Source organism: Anopheles gambiae, chromosome 3 (assembly GCF_943734735.2).
Source record: "Anopheles gambiae chromosome 3, idAnoGambNW_F1_1, whole genome shotgun sequence".
Lineage (NCBI taxonomy): Eukaryota > Metazoa > Arthropoda > Insecta > Diptera > Culicidae > Anopheles > Anopheles gambiae.
In genome coordinates, this window is record NC_064602.1 from 78130923 (window position 1) to 78148028 (window position 17106).

General features: G+C 48.9%; 3 protein-coding genes across 5 annotated transcripts in view; all 3 read left to right on the forward strand.

Annotated features, from left to right (window-relative positions):
- Positions 1-7279, forward strand: part of LOC5667850 (catenin delta-2) — a 44350-nt gene extending 37071 nt beyond the window's left edge. For both annotated transcript variants that reach the window (XM_061654719.1, XM_061654718.1), the window contains exons 3-4: positions 837-1655; positions 1737-7279. In XM_061654719.1, coding sequence (XP_061510703.1) covers positions 837-1655; positions 1737-1744 — 827 coding nt within the window. In that variant the 3' untranslated portion in view covers positions 1745-7279. The remainder of the gene's footprint in view (positions 1-836; positions 1656-1736) is intronic.
- A 725-nt stretch (positions 7280-8004) lies between these two features.
- Positions 8005-10225, forward strand: LOC1270657 (phosphatidylinositol N-acetylglucosaminyltransferase subunit A). Its single transcript, XM_309373.4, has 6 exons — positions 8005-8170; positions 8245-8581; positions 8648-8765; positions 8834-8956; positions 9021-9660; positions 9729-10225. The coding sequence occupies exons 1-6, from the start codon at positions 8160-8162 to the stop codon at positions 9946-9948; spliced, it is 1449 nt and encodes a 482-aa protein (XP_309373.4). The 5' UTR covers positions 8005-8159; the 3' UTR covers positions 9949-10225.
- A 149-nt stretch (positions 10226-10374) lies between these two features.
- LOC1270655 (death-inducer obliterator 1) lies at positions 10375-16936 on the forward strand. 2 transcript variants are annotated; one of them, XM_061656170.1, is made up of 6 exons: positions 10375-10435; positions 10845-10924; positions 11010-12686; positions 13505-14037; positions 14109-14252; positions 14334-16936. In XM_061656170.1, the coding sequence occupies exons 1-6, from the start codon at positions 10422-10424 to the stop codon at positions 15051-15053; spliced, it is 3168 nt and encodes a 1055-aa protein (XP_061512154.1). In that variant the 5' UTR covers positions 10375-10421; the 3' UTR covers positions 15054-16936. The 2 variants fall into 2 exon arrangements, with proteins under 2 accessions (XP_061512154.1, XP_061512153.1); XM_061656169.1 differs by lacking the exon at positions 10375-10435 and adding an exon at positions 10483-10570.
- Positions 16937-17106: the final 170 nt, after the last annotated feature.

A 17106-nucleotide genomic window follows, 5' to 3' on the forward strand; every position in this document is an offset into this window, starting at 1 on the left:
GATCAGTCACTTGGTCGTGACATTTTCAGTCGGTAATCATCGGTAATCACCGGCAAAAGCCGGTCTCGTAGTACAGTCGTCAACTCGTACGACTTAACAACATGCCCGTCATGGGTTCGATCCCCAAATAGACCGTGCCGCCATACGTAGGATTGACTATCCTGCTATGGGGGGAAATCAATTAGTCACTGAAAGCCAAAGCCCACAAGTGGTACAGGCAGGCCTTGACCGACAACGGTTGTTGAGCCAAAGAAGAAGAATCATCGCAATGGTCATGGGAGATATACGGTGGTAAAATGAGCATGGTTTCTCGCTTTGTTTGACCCGACAGACCAGACAAAAAAAAAGGCAGAGCGAGAAAGCATGCTCATTTTGTAGCTAGGTACCACACGTGTAAGTGTATTCCTAGAATGTTATGACGAAGAGTTGGATGCTAAACAAAATGTCATCAAGCATGTGATTGGTCCACCAGCTGTTTGAGTCTCACCTCTGATCATCTCAGTTCTGTACGTGAGCTGATTTTAGGTTCGTTTCAGTCTTGAGTGTTGGTGACTGAAACAGTGGCATTTGGCAGCACTGTTCACAGCCTTAAAAAATCCTGATTATGTTTGTGACAACATTAAGCTAAGTTTGTCAGTCAGAGTAACGTGTTGAACTCAAGCATTCACATGTCGCGTTCGTCATGTCATGACACACTTTCATTGATTATCAGCAATGAACATCACCACGGAAATGTTCATTGTTTTCAGTGATGATTATCACGTGATTCTCATTACATTTTGCAAGTTACGACGCACTGCTAATATTACGCTTTTTACCTTTTTTTTGTTTTGCAGGAGCGGAACAGCTGTGGCAACCGGACGTTGTACATTCTTATCTTGCCTTACTGCAGAGCTGTTCGAACCCGGAGACGCTCGAGGCGGCGGCCGGTGCGCTGCAGAATCTGGCCGCCTGCTACTGGCAGCCGAGCATAGAGATCCGGGCGACCGTGCGCAAGGAGAAGGGTTTGCCGATCCTGGTCGAGCTGCTGCGCATGGAGGTGGACCGGGTGGTGTGCGCGGTAGCGACGGCCCTGCGCAATCTAGCTATCGACCAAAGAAACAAGGAGCTGATCGGGAAGTACGCGATGCGCGACCTGGTGCAGAAGCTACCGTCGGGCAATCCGCAGTGCGACCAGGGCACCTCGGACGACACGATAGCGGCGGTGCTGGCCACGCTGAACGAGGTGATCAAGAAGAATGCCGAGTTCGCGCGGTCGCTGCTGGATGCGGGCGGCGTCGAGCGGCTGATGAACATGTCGCGGCAAAAGTCCAAGTACACGCCGCGCGTGCTCAAGTTCGCCAGCCAGCTGCTGTTCACCATGTGGCAGCATCAGGATTTGCGCGACGTGTACAAGAAGCACGGCTGGAAGGAGCAGGACTTTGTGACGAAGACGATCGCGTCGCGCAACCTGAACAGCAGCAATGGCGGGGCGGGCGGCAGCTACAGCGACAACTCGCCCAACTCGCCGAACAACACGCTCAACCGTCCGATGGCGTCGCAGAGCGGCACGCGGTACGAGGACCGCACGATGAAGCGGCAGCAGGCGTCCTCGTCGGCGAACAACGGTGGCCAGGCCATGTCGTTACCACCGGGCGACGGTACCATCAAGATGGGTAGGTGTCCGGCAGACGGCACGGGTGAAATTTCAAGCTGAAACTGATGCCTTTTTTATGTGTACTCTTCACGCTTTGCAGGAAGATGAACAACCATGCCAGCTGCCAGCGAATACCGATAGCTCTCCACTGGTGAGGAGATCGCAATTTTAGAGAAAACCGGGGGCAACTCTGTCTGTTTGAATGGAGGATATATTAATGCTTAGACCGACGATCCCCCCCCGCCACAACAAACACACGGGTGACGACGGCTGGTACATGATGCCACCGGATGGAGTTCGTAGCTGCTGTTGCTCTGCTGCTGCGGCAGCAACCTCTGAAACGATCTTTTTACGCATAGAAAGCTACCACATATAACGTCAGCACAGCGCCACAAGCGCCATCTTTGGGGCAGCAAACAGAAGAGAGAGAGGAAACACAATGTGCAGCAGTGATGGACACGACACGCCCCGTTGCAAGCTTGGCGCATAGGATATGATTTTCGATTATTGCACTAGCTTCCAAACACTCTCTTTCTATCTCACTCTCTCTCAACTCTCTATCTCTCTCTTTCTCTCGACATACACTTATACTGACAACATCCTAAGCCACCTACAGACATACAACACACGGCGCTCCAATATTTCTTCATTATTACCCACAAAGTATAGGCTGACAGCCACGCGTCACACCACCTAGTAGTAGTAGTAGCAGTAGTAGCAGCAGTAGTAGTAATAATAATAGTAGGGTAGCTAGAGAGTCAGCTGACTAAGGCCGATATAATAGTCTGTACAGCAAAAGCGGTTCATCCAATCAGTAGTGCTCCTCTTCCTCAATTGGTTTCTCGATGAAAACATTCGTTTTTGCGCGTGGTGAAGGCATGGAACAGGTTGGCATGGAATTGTTCGGGAGAAAAATAGTAACTTTCTAAGGAGGAGGTCTGTGTGCGACCGGATGCTTGTTGTACACAACACTAAGGATCACGCTCTGTCGCCTTGTCACTATTTTTACGGTGCTCGTTAGGTTTGCCCTTGCATTTATTTTCAATTTAAATTGAATTTTAAATGGTTGCATTTTTACTGTTACTACAAATGCTACTACTTCCCCCCACCCTTCCAAAAGCGCACACACACACTGAGTTCTAATAAGCTAAGCGTTTACTTGTCGAACTTCAATAAGAATTCGGCTATTCGGTCGAATTAGAGTTCAGCTATTCGGTTGATGGCTAATAGGAACGCAAATGTGCAGAATATAAAGCTCTATATTCGATGGACTATTTAAACAAATCACAACACTGGTTTCCTTAGCCGAGCATCACCTCCGCCATCATCTACGCTCTTTTCTATGCACTGATGTTATTTAAAAGATCTTCGTTTTGGTGGTTCCATGGCTAGAGCGTCACTCTCTTTTGCTGCGTAGGAGAAAGGCACTGTTATTAAAATCATCTTTCCAGTCTCTCTGTTGTTTTTGGTGTAAGACAGCATGTTCGGGAAACGATTTTGGCACTGGAATTGCTAGTGTTTTCCTTCCGATGTGCGACCGATTCAATCAAGCCCACAGTGTCATTCACTCAGACTAATCTAAACTATCTATCAGTCTCTATCATACTCTACGTTCTCTTGCATCGATTGTCTTTAGCTCCCGTGTCTGTGTTTTGTCACGGCCATATCAGAATCAGAGGGGTAAAGGCAGCGGTGAAGAAAAAGGGATAAAAACAAGTCTTTTATTGGACGCCACAATCTAGCTGCGATTATTAAACGTACTCACAACTAAAACCCACAGACATCATAGTGCTGGTAATCTCATCATAACTTCATACACCATAATTACCCCCCTCCGCCCGCAAACATCTAATGAGAGACGAGTGAATGAGAGATACGCCGCAAAAAGGGAAGAGAATGGGAATTAGGACGGTACAAGAAACAAACTAAAATTAAAGCGAGTTGTGCGAGTGGGTGTGAGTGTGTGTATCTGATGAACTGAACAGAGAGTATCATTACTCATCCTCCTCCTCCAACCAACCTACATTTAAAGCAAAACATTCCTCAGCAACAACAACAAAAAAAGGCGCAAAAACGTACAACATTGTATAATCTCGATTTCTTACCCGGGATCTCTGCATAATTAGTAAGGCACGCTCTCACTGTAATTAAGGATGGCGTCGTAGTCGATGGCTGCAGGGAAAAGGACCTTTGGAGTAAGACAGACACACACACACACACAAAACAAAAATTAGTCAAGCATCGAATCGCACGAATCGCATCCACCTCTACCCGGCACCTATACTGGAACATACGAAATAATCATTCACGCCATTTAAACATTCAGCGTACCATCTCTTAGCGCACCAACAAAACGATCAATGTAAACTATCACACACACACGCGCACGCACACAGAGACACGCATAATAACGAAGGCTCATTTATCATTACTGCTGGCGCATACAAGAAGATAAGGGGATTGAATCTTTCCATTTTGCGCGATCGCGGTGAAGCAGAGAGAATTGGGTGTGCGGGCGGGTAGTGTGGTGAGAAATCAGGCACGCATTCCAAAATGAACGCCGCAACAACATACTATTGTGTAGGATATATTTGCACTTGCGCACCACCACAGATCGTCAAATCACAGAAAAATCAGCTGAGCTAGAGAGAGAGAGAGAGAGAGAGAGAGAGAGAGAGAGAGAGAGAGAGAGAGAGAGAGAGAGAGAGAGAGAGAGAGAGAGAGAGAGAGAGAGAGAGAGAGAGAGAGAGAGAGAGAGAGAGAGAGAGAGAGAAAGACAGGGAAAGAGCATAAGAAATTTAGACCATTCCTTTTGTACTCTGGTGTAGTGTGTGTGTGTGTGTGCATGTGTGTACAGTCTCCTAACCCATCTCCCATCCCCATCCTATTGGAATGGAAAGGAACTGGAAGGAAGTTTACAGTTCGAGGTGTAGATCCTGTTGGATTACACTCCACGCGGGACAAACAGAAGCAAAACAAAACAACATATGTATGGCACTCCGATATATATATACAAGGCACGAAACGTAGAGCATCTACTACAAATCTCCATTTTACTTCCTCGCTCGAAACTAGTACGAAAATTGAAAACAAACAAAAAAACGAACAAGAAACAAGGGGCAGCATGAGGGTGGATGGTTGAAGACATAGAAACAACACTATACCTAGCTCAAATATAATATAAATATAGGCATACATAATAGCGACAGGCAAAAGTAATGGAATATTTGGAACATGTACTAAATACTATCATGTAAAACACGGCGGCGCGGACGGGGACGGATAAGCAAACAAAAATAGGATAAATCTAGTAGCTCACTATACAAAAAATTCATCCCACGGGGAAAGACAGAGCCAGCCAGCCAGCAAGACAGTCGGACAACAGTCAGAGGGGTGGCGTTTATACAGCAAATAACACCGTTACAAAACGTTACACGCGTAATGATAACATTGATTCACAGACACACTCACACAACAAACAATTGTGTAGCTTTCGGTTGGTGCTTTTTTCGTTTGGTGATTGGTTTATTGTTTTTTTTTTTTAAATTTAAACCATTAAAATCATGCCTCGTGCGCTCTCATTAGAAATGCTCTCATCGAACGTGGCATAAGGGGAGAGCAAACACATTGTGGGAGGAGTAGTAGTGACGAGGTTGAGGGGAGTAGTATGAAGATTAGATCAAGTAAGCAAAAAACAAAAACAAAAACAAAAAGAACAGAAAAGACATGATGCAAATGGAAATGAAATTTCTTCGAACGATTTCTCTTCGCTCCTTCAATTCAAAACGAATCTGAATGTAGAATATATAATGATAAAAAACACACATAATTAACACACACACACAAAAGAAGAAACTCCTCATAAAAAACGAATTGTCGAAAGGATAGGCGAATGAAAAATGAAGCAACAAACTCCAATACATAACATGGGTAACAGGAAACGGAAGGAATCTAAAGCTCGTCTCGTGCGCATATGTGAAACCACAATACCCACAATGCTGTGAAAACTAATATTGACTAGAGCAGGCGCATAACGCTGCTGCTGAGAATTAAATACAACTGCACGCACCCAACATACAGACATACAGAGTGACCGGAGGAAAAAAAAAGCGGCGAAAAGAAAGGTCCGTCGGTGGGGTAGAACAAATGTTAGATTAGGAGTAATTATTATACAAATACCCAGGCAGCGCAGCAACCGGACTCAACGGTTACGACGAAACTCTTGCGCTCAAATCCCACGTGTGTTTGTGTGTGGTACACGTGGTGGACCACGTGGTGTGCAAAATGCCCAGCACGGTCGTAGTAGGCAGGGCAGCAGCACATCCCTACCCTTCCCTGCTGGAAGTATGACTTTTGGAGTGCAAGACAGGCTAGGGGAGGAGGGGTGGGGAGGGGTTTCGGACGGAGTAACATACCTTAAAGATTACACGATTTTACGGTCAATTTTATCATATAAAAAATATACACGGGAGAACAAAAAAAAAACAAAACGCAGCTACAAAACTACACACCCGCCACTAACACTAGCGCGCCGCGCCCTTGTTGGTTTTTGGGAGGGGAGAAAGGAAGTTCGCTTCCACCAGCCGCGTGCGTGCGTGCGTGCGTGGCCGTTCTGAACGGGTGTGAATAATCGAACGTTTGTGGTGGTGGTGGTGGAACCATTGATATGCCATACAAGAGGAAGCGTTAACGGAAATGAAACCATACGTGTGCGGCGGCATATATCTAGAAGAGTGATCCGCCGGATGTGTACGATCTGACATTTACTAGGGAGCTTCAGTTTTCATTTACCGTGTTTCGCAATATTCATAAAATCACAATCTCCCCCACCATGTTTTCTTCTTTACGTTTCAAATCATATCTCGTAACATCTTGCACACACACACACACCCACACAAATCGTGCGGTTTTGCGGTTGTTTTGGAAAAGTTTCACTGGTTGATGCGCAAGAAGCGGCGCACCCTGTGTGTATGCGCAATCGGGGGCGCAAGGGTAAGCGCGCATGTAGCGCGCACGCGGGTATGGCGTATAGTAAGAGTAGGCGCAGACGAGAGAAACACGCGGGTTGCAAGGAATATTACACTAAACCGCTCGAGAGCAGAGGAAAGTGGCTAAAAGTATTGAGAGCGGAAGTAGCAGGAACTGTTAAAAAGACAGCCCCGTAAGAGGCGTGCATGTGTATGTGGAAAATATTGTGCAGGGCTTATACCCTACTAATTAGGAAGCTAATCTGGGATGTAAAATGATGCACCTCGGCCACAGACACACATGAATTCAGGGTACATGGGCTGCGAATGGAAATAGCATTGAACGGAACCGAACGCAACCCATGGTGGTGTATTAGCTGAATTATTGCAATTCCATCTAAATACTTAATGATTATCTCAATCGTTCAACGGTGATGTGTGTTGTGTGGTGCGAAGAAGGGGTTCATCGTCATGAAGGAGCAGCTTTGGTTTTGTACTACTGATTTGAACACTATTTTACACTAGTTTCTTCCGTTTAGTAAGCTAGAGAGCTTAGCAGAATAACGAATGATGATGACACGTGTACCGGTAATTGTGAAATTGTTTATTTTATTTTATTGCGCTGTATTTTCTGATTTAGATAATATATATAATATACACACAATTATACATATAATTTAATTCGATATTCCGTTGAGTTTAAAGGTGGATTCGGTTGGAAATTAGCTGGAAGGATATTTAAAAAATGTGGGGGTAAAGAAAAAGCATGGAGCCTCTCCCCTCATCATCATCATTCAGCCCAAATCCCGTGAGCCTATGGGTGGCAATGGTCGACAGTGGAGGTGGATGTGTTGTGTTAGGCGGGAAGACATTCGAATTAAGAAGAGGGAAAAGAAGGGGTATAACCATACATTATGTCCGTTTTTGCGCTAGGCTGAAAAGAGAGAGAACGAGCGAGAGAGAAGAAGTAAAACACACCTCCTGCTGCAGTAAAATTGCAAGTAAAAGCAACAGCAACAACAACAACAACAACAACAAACAAGGTATATTTTAAACCATGAGTAAGCATAAAAAGGAAAATGAGTTTTTTTTGAAAATGCAATAAAAATAAATTATTGATATTCAAATAAAATGTACAGGCGTAATGTCGTGTTGCGTTTTGTAATGGAAAGAAACGATTGGAAGGCGCATAGTAAATAATGCCAAACGGTTCGATAAATGTTCCAATTGAAGTCGATATGCTGATTGGCTCATAAAACTGTACAAACTTTTTTGTACTCCTAAAATGATTATCAAAAGTTGAGCACCAGCTGTATTTTTATGGCGCTAAAATAGACTCGATGAAACTAAACAATAAATCGATGAAACAAAATCAGTATGGCACCATCGATTGACAATGACAGTACCTGTCCAATTGGCAAAACTTCAACATTGACAGCAGATGGTTTGGAAAATAGAAAAAAAACCGCACACAAAACACTGCCACAAGCGGATATGTGTTACTCCAGAAGGAAGTACACATTCTACCGGTAAAAGAGACATAAAATGCTGCAACGATGAAAATATGGTAAGCATCCACTGCTAAAAATCCTGCTGGATAAGTGCTCGTACATTAACACACAACTTGCAACCCGTTTGCAGCATGGCGTCGGACTTCTTTTACCCGAACATGGGTGGAGTGGAGGAGCACATCTTCAACCTGTCGCAGTGTTTGCTGGCCCGCGGCCACAACGTAATCGTCATCACGCACTCGTACGGCGACCGGAAGGGCATCCGGTACATGACGAACGGGCTGAAGGTGTACTACGTCCCGATCAAGGTGTTCTACAATCAGGTCGTGCTGCCCACCATGATCTGCAACATTCCACTGCTGCGGTACATACTGCTCCGGGAGCAGATTGACATCGTGCACGGCCACTCGGCGTTCAGTACGCTGGCGCACGAAACCATGAACGTGGCCCAGCTGCTCGGCTTGAGGGTAAGTGAAGCACATATTTCGTTGCTCATCCAGTACTAAGACAGGGCCTTTTCTTTCTGTTTGCAGTCAGTGTTTACGGATCACAGTTTGTTCGGGTTTGCCGACCTGTCGGCGGTGGTTACAAACAAGTTTTTGGAAATTTCGCTCGCTAACTGTAACCACTGCGTATGCGTGTCCCACACGGGTAGGCCGACCGTGGGAAGAGTCCCTATTGTCGTGTGATTATTTGATAATTTTCTTTTTCAATTTCAGGTAAAGAAAATACGGTCCTTCGGGCGAAGGTGCACCAGGACAAGGTGTCGGTGATACCGAACGCGGTCGATACGGCTTACTTTACACCGAATCCCTGCCGACGACCGAACGACGATGAAACAAGTACGGATAGCTCAAGATGAAGCTTCTTTATCGACCTTTAATTATCCTTTTTGCTCCACCGCAGTTAATATCGTGGTCGTCTCGCGGCTGGTGTACCGGAAAGGCGTCGACCTGCTGGCGGGCATACTGCCAAAGCTGAAACACCTGCCGCACGTGCACTTCATCATCGGTGGCGATGGGCCGAAACGTGCCCTACTGGAGGAAATACGCGAACGCAACAACATGCAGGACCGGGTGGTAATGCTCGGCGCGCTGGAGCACGCGAAGGTGCGGGACGTGCTGGTCCAGGGCCACATTTTCCTCAACACCTCCCTCACGGAAGCGTACTGCATGGCGATCGTGGAGGCGGCCGCCTGCGGTCTGCAGGTCGTTTCGACCAAGGTGGGCGGCATTCCCGAGGTCCTTCCGGCCAGCCTTATCATCCTCACCGAACCGACCGTCGATTCGGTGTACCGGGGGTTGCGCGAGGCTATAAGGCGCGAGATGGAGAAGAAGCAAATCACCAGCGCCCGGTACGCGAACGGTTCGATCGATGCGCTTGCCCCGACACCGTCCGAAACGTCGTACGCCGGGCTGTGCGCCTTCGAGCGCAACCAAATCGTCGCCAACCTGTACAACTGGAACAATGTGACTGAGCGGACGGAAAAGGTGTACCGAACGGCGCTCCGGGAAGCGCCCGCCACGCTCGAGTCGATGATGAAAAAGTAAGTGAATAGAACGCATGGATAACGCTGCTATCAACTTCATATCGTTCGCTCTTCCTTTTTTGCAGCGTGCTGAAAAGTGGCGTGTGGCCCTTCGTGCTAGTCATTGCCCTGTGCCATCTTATACTGCGCTTTCTCGACTGGTTTGTGCCGCGCAAGCACATCGACCTGTGCCATTCCGAGAATCCGTTCCTCAGCCCGGACTGCAAGCGCCACCAGCGACGGTCGTCGGATGATAATGCGGCCCTCATCACGGCGGTACGGCGGAAAAGGGAAAAATTTTCCTGACGGCAAGCGGCCCTTTGCTCGGTGGACGAATGAGCTGCTGCCGCAAAGGGCTGCATCCAATTGCGTTTTACGCGCACAACTCCCTTGTGGCACTGCGAGAACTTCTGAGTATTTGATAAGACTCCGTTTCGTCTTCGTTGTTTGCGTCTGCAATCTTGTTTTAAGATGCTTTTTTGTGCGTGTGCTTGTATACTGCTAGCCAATTCGATGAGACTATTTTTTGGTATAACATTAGATGGGAAATATACATCAATTATTGATTATAAGTAAGAGTAAACATGTGCTGGATGGATTTAGCGTACTGATAACCGTTATAATTTAAACAACCCGAAAATCGATGAAACGCCGACTTGGCGAGTCGACAAAAGGCCGTTTATCCAATATGGCGCCCGGCGATGAGCTAACCTGCAGCGGGACGGCGTATTTGGCTTGGTCCCGGATTTGACAGCAGCTGTCAAAATAGCCCATAAAAGATGTCCGAAACGAAGTAAGTGTGAACAAATTCTCGTGGGGAAAATCGACATTTTCACCAATTTTCCGCAACCCTAGGCAATGGAAAATACGTTAAATACTTTCCGCTGGCTTTAAAGCACTCAGTGGTGATGAGTTTTGCCCGTTCTGTGTGCGTAAAGTGGGTGGAAGAAGGCCTGCAAAGTATGGGCTCTCCCCTACCACCACAGCCACCCTGTTTGTACATGTGTTCGTGGTGGTGGTGTTGGTGGTGTTAGGGGGCTCTCTCCCGGCGGCAGGATGCGTTTGCTGATTTCGGCAATAATTGATAGACGCCAAGAACCTTCGACCTCTCTTGGGCCCCTGTGCGGGAAGGGAAAGTGTAGAAAGAACATCAAAGTGTAGCATCTAATCGTTTTCACCGTTTCTTTCTCTTCCCTCCAAAGTGACGACTCGCTTACCTTCGATTTGGGCAACGACGATCCTGCCATTCTTAATGAGGACGAACTTTTGCTGTCCGACGACGGTAAGTTGGAAAATCGATTTTTGGCTTTTCCCCCCTTCAACTGTATCATTAAACGCCTTTGCTCTTCATTCCCCCCAATCCGCAGAGAGTGGCATCAAACTCGACCAGCCGGATGAAGATTTCCTGCTGGAAGAGACGGACGACTGGGTACGCGATGAGTTGGTAGCGTCGAGAACTGTGGTGCAACCGAAAAGTGAAACCAGTGCGACAGTGCAAAGTGTGCCCCGTGACAGTGAAACGTCCGCACCACGTCCGCCGGTGCCCGTTGAACCGGCCGTAAGCCGGTGCGATGATGAGAGTGAACCAACAGAGGGAGCCGGCTGCCAGGCAGCTCCCGTGCCGGCACATCAAACGTTCCACGTCGATCCACCCATCGAACCGACCACCACTCGGACCAGGGACGATACTGGCGACGAGGCGAATGTAGAGGATGTTGCTGCAACCGGTGCCGAAACAACGGCGCTGCCTACTACGACGGAGGATGAGGTCGCAGCGGGAAGCGCATTTGAAGAGCCGCAGCCGGATGTGCCGAATGTTGGTGCTAGCGTGTCGAAGGAATCGTTACGGTCGGCGTCTTCTGGCGGGGGACAGGGGGTGGAGAGTGGCACGGTTTCCGGCTCGACGACGGTCGAGTACAGTACGTCCGCCCAGTCGCTTGCCGAAACGGTCAGCTCGGTCCCGATGTCATCGAGCGGTACGCACCGAACCGACCGAACCGCCACCAGCGCGGAACAGTGCGACACGACCTCGTCCGAGGATGTGCTGTACCTGTACGCGAACAACCAGGAGCCGGACGGTTCGTACGATACGGACGAGACGAGCGAAAAGCGGGGCTGGAAGAACGAATCCAAGAACGAACCACGCCATCCGATGCACCAGCAGCAGCACCAGCACCAGCAGCAACAGCCCCATCCGCTCCTAGGCCACCATGGACCCGGCAACCGGCTCCAGCCCGGGTACGGCAAGCCGGGCATGAAGCACCCCCTACTACCACCCCAGCAGCAGCAGCAGCAGCAGCAGCACCCGGGCGGCATGATAGCGCCCAACATACTCGGACCGCACCGGCCAAACAATTTCGGCGCCATGCATCCGGGCGGCGGCGGTGGCCGCCCAATGGACTTCCGGCCGGGTGGCAACCGGCAGCGCTACCCGCTCCGGCCCGGCTTCGGACCGGAAATGATGGGCCAGTACCGTGGCATGGGACGGATGAACTTTCCGCCCGGGCCACCGCCGCCCGGCATGCACCATCCGGGCGTACTGATGCCAGGGGGGCCGGGCGGTCCAATGCCACCGATGCGCGGGTTCCCAGGGCGGGGCCATCCGTTCGAAATGGGGCGACCGATGCCGCCGCGTCTCATCCGCCCGATGGGAGGTGCCAATGGGCCACAAATGTATCGGAATGCTGGTCCGCCGAACGGGCCACAGGCAAAAGGACCGGCTATTGGGCAGCAGGGACCTTACGGACCGTCGCAACAGGGGCAAGGTGGTGGTGGTAATGGTGGTGGTAATGCTGTCCCGCAGCCGCAATCGCTCCTGTCCGGCACGTTCGATCCGATGACGGTTGGTGGAGGCGGTGGAGGAGGAGGAGCAGGAGTAGGGGGAAGTGTTAGTGGTGGCATTGTGGGTGGTGCAAGTGGTAGTGTTGGTGCCGGGAGTGGTGCCACGATTCAGCAACCGTCACCCGTCGCCGCCCCAGTGCCCGGATTCCCGCAAAAGGTTCTCATCAATCCTAATTTTAAAGGTGGCGTGGAAGCGGTCAAGAGTGAGTATACGAAGACTTTTCTTGGTTTTGTACATTTCGCTATCACTGGGGCAGGCTTCTGTTTTGGCACTGTAGATGAGCCTCCACAAAACGAACTGCTAAGAGGTTTAAGTTAATTGCGGTAGGATCCGGTTTTCCGTTTCAAACCGATCAAACGTAGTAGTTGTAGTAGGCTGTGGAATTTTAGTAGCGCATGTGATTTTGTACCTTGCAATTAGTGATTGGATCTCCACTGTGGCGTAGTGTGCAATTTAGGTGTGTTTTAAATTAAGTGTTAATTTAGTTGTAACAAAACATTGGAAAAGAGTGAAAACAAGCGCGTAACGAGTACGTAAGAAAACGAAGCAGAAAGACGAAACTCGATCCGATGGCTGTTACGTTATGTATTTCACACGTATTTTATGTTCGAAACATGCTTAAAACATTACCATTCATCCCTGTGTTAAGCGTTAGTGTTGTAAGCCTTAGCATTAAGTTGTTCTATTTAATTATTGTTGACGACGTTCGCCGCGGGCGGAAGTTGAACTGTCCATAAAAAACGCTTTCAACTATCTAAATAGTCCTGTACGCTGTATACATAGCTATGCTTGAGATTACTTTATCCGGAAAAAAACTCTTTCCCCTATCATCCTGTCCTGTGGTTTCGTACGCAAAATACGCGCACTTTTGTTTTGTTTTGGGCAATTGAGCAAATAAATCGAAACATCGTTACGTAGTTGCACGGTTTGCTTTTTGGATCTAAAACTGGACGCGTTAGCTTACTTTAAAAAAAAACTCCCCTTCTCTATCAACCGGTTCCGTTCTCGCACCGTTTGCAGATCAGCTCATGCGCGATGCGGCCCTCAGCTCGCAGCAGTTCGTGGCCGGCGTCGCCACCACCGCCCGGCAGGTCAGCGACGACGAGCTGCTGCGCCAGCAGGAAGAGTTCATCAACAAGAACCGGATCGAGGTGGAGAAGCGCCGGCACGAGCGGTCCCCGTCGCGCGAACGTGACCGGGAGCGGGACCGCGAGCGCGACCGCGATCGGGCCCGATCGCGCGAACGGGAGCGATCGCGCGAGCGCGACCATCGCGAGCACCGTGAGCGGGACCGCGAACGCGAACCATTCCGTGGCCGGTCGCGCTCGCGGGACCGGGACATGCGACCACGGTCGAGGGAGCGTGATCGCGAGCGTGACTATTCACCCCGCCGCCATCATCGCGCTGGCAGTAGGGATCGTGATTTGGGGCGGCCGGGCCGGCGCAACTTTGGCAGGAGTCGGAATGCGAGCCGCGACCGTGACGACGACGCCCGATTCCCGAAGCGGCGAAAGAGCAGCGATTATGGGGAGAACAACCGCGGACATTATGAGGTATGTGTTCGAGGTGGTTGAGGTGTATTTTTGTGACTCTTTTATTGAGGTTTTTGTTTTTCGGTTTCTAGCGCCATGACGATGACGAAGATCCCGAAACGAGGGCCTATCGGATGGAGATTGAAAAGCAGAAGGCGACCCGGGAGAAGATGCTCCGCGAGAAGGAGATGCGTCGCAAGCGGGCGGCAGAGGAGAAGCTAAAGTCGCGATCGAATGTAAGCGTTTGTGTGTGCTTGAAGTATTGTGATGTAGATTTTTTTTTTTACATTGTTTCCTTCATCCCCTCACTCACGCAGGACCCGAAACCTCAGGAAAATACGCCACCACCCAAGCTGACGCCGTTGGTGGTGACGGAGAAGAAAATCATTACGCTGAAAAAGAAGCCGGAACAGGCGGCGGCGGCGTCCGATTCGACGCACGGCCGTCGCTCGCCGACCGAACGCTCCAACAGCCACGCTAAACCGGCGGCCGGCGATCAGCAGGAGCGGACGCGATCGCGCCACCCCGACAACGAGCCGCAGCCGAGCGACGGCATCAGCAGCGAGCTCCACTCGGAAGCGATCGAGCTGGATCTGCTGGAAGAGTTGCTGCTGCGCGAGCCAACGCCCGAACCGATGCCGTCGAAGCCGTCGCGCGTTACGACCAGCAGCGGCCAGGTGTCCACGACCAGCGGTACGGCCCACGTCACCACCTCATCGTCCGGTGGGGAAGGGGCAGCAGTAGGGTCGAAGGGTGGACGGGATCGTCACCCGACCACAACCAGTGGCAGCAGCGGTGGAACAGGAGCAGCAGCAGCGACCGGAGGTGGTAGCAGCCGACGCATCGTGCTCATGAAGCCGACCGGCAGCGACAAGAGGGACGGAGGAGGCGGAGCGACAGCAGCTGGCAACAACAGCAACAGTAGCAGCAGCAGCAGCAGCAACCGGAAGGCGCGCATCTTCGACCGGCTGGACAGACGGATCGGTGTGAATGAGGCGGACAAGCGAAAAATCCAGAGGTTAGTTAAGGACAATTAATCGGTTTTCCAACGTCCCCGCTCTCCTTCACACAACACCATTTCTCCCCTCCGCTCCCGTGCCCTCTCTCACGGGAAGCAAACACATTATTCTGCAGTCGATTATTGCGGACGCACCCAATGCCATGCCCCAGCTTCACGTGCATTAGTGTGTTCAAATTATACATATATATGTGTGTGTGTGCGTGCGTGCGCGTGTGTGTGTGAGAGAGAGAGAATTTGAATCCACGTTTGGGGTGGATTGTTTGGCACACGTTAGGGACTCGGCAAGATGGCGCCGGTTGTTCGCGTGCAGCTACAGTAGTGTATAGGACCTCTTGCGGGAAAGTGTGGAACCAACCTGATTTTTTTGTTAGGGGAATCGTTTTGTTTCCGAGTTTGCCTCAACTTTTCTTTTTATTAATATTCTTAGTCATATTTTTAATGCTTACACACCACTGGAGATTATGTCAGTGGATCAAACCATCTTTTATGGTACACGCGTTGTACGATCCGTTAGCAACAAACAAACAAACAAAAAGCACTCCCACACTTTACTACAGGGCAGGAGAAATTGGTCGTCTGTTTTTTTAAACAATTCATATTATGTATTAAACTGTATCACGTAGTATACAAGTGCACGGTTGTTTCGCAAGGAAACAACGCGTTTTATAGCAACAAAAATAACAACAAGCCGACATGATCATTACGCGCAAGCATTTCTGTCGCCGTCGTCGTTTTCGTCGTCCCTTTTTTCCCTACACTTATCATGTAAACGCTTATTTAACGAGGTCATTTTACTTACCCGGACTGTTTTGCCCGTTTTAGCAGAAACGGTGGCACCGCTGCGATTTTAATTTGTATTCACTTTTGTTCTGTTTTCATCGTGTGTTTGCGCGTGTATTTCGAACAACAACTGCGCGGTGTAAAACGCTCTTAGAATAAGTGATGTGTAAAGATTTTTTCTGTTTTTTGTTTTTGGTTTCGATAGGTTAAATAGTTAAGCAAACAAACAAACCCCGATTGTCTAGATTGTTGTGTATGTTCGGTACGGTTACATAGGTGTGGCTACACGTGATCTGCCTTTCATTGTATTGATTGTATGCGATATGACACGTGGGGGCTTGATGACCACACACACACATATATATATATATATAGAAAGGGCTTGGCAAATAAGTGAAGCAATTAAAACATATTTTATTATTACAACAAATACATGGCCTCTCTCGCAAAGGAACCCAAACAAACAAACAAACAAAAAATCCTTTGACCGTAAACTTTATTGCTAGAAGGCGGCAGTATAGGAGTGGAAGTAGTGAAGGCAAACAAAAAAAAACATGCAAGAACAACAAGAAAAGAAAAAAGTAACAAAATTTAATGATAAATGTTAAGAACACTAATACTAACACTGTAGCAAAACATGTAACGTCATCTTCTTCACCCTTTTTTTAGTCCCATTTGGTCCTTTCTCCTTTTGTCATCGATCCTTCCTTTCATCCTTCTCTCTTATCTTCCACGTGTCCTTATATAAAGTTGATCCTCCATTTTTCCTCCCTTTTCCATTAAAAGTAATTGTAACTGTTGCAGTCTAGATATTGTCCTCTTCTCCTCTCCCCCCCCCCCCCTCCTCTTCCTAACCCACGCAGTGTAACGACACTACTTTAAGATTAACCAAATAAAATAAACGCATCGAAAAGGGCGCGCGCTGCTCACTACACGCGTGGTGTGTGCGTAGTACTCGCGCGCACACGATGAGAAAGCGCAGCCCCTTGCAATTCCAAGCAAAACAACCACAAAAACCAAAACACACCGAGCGTGTGCGTGAGCGTTTTATTCGAGTGTATGTGCGTGTGTGACGGAGTGTGTAAATAATAAGTTTCGTTTCGTTTGTAGTAGTATTCAGTTCGGTTGTACTAGCATTAGCGGTTAAGAAGATTAGTGTCGACGCACGTCGTGCGCGAAGCGCGTTTGCGTTATGAACGCCAAACACAGCAGCGTAACACACAGTGGGGGGCGGCGGCGTGTCATCAGAATTTGGGGGTAACGTTTGGGAACGTAATTTTAAGTAACAC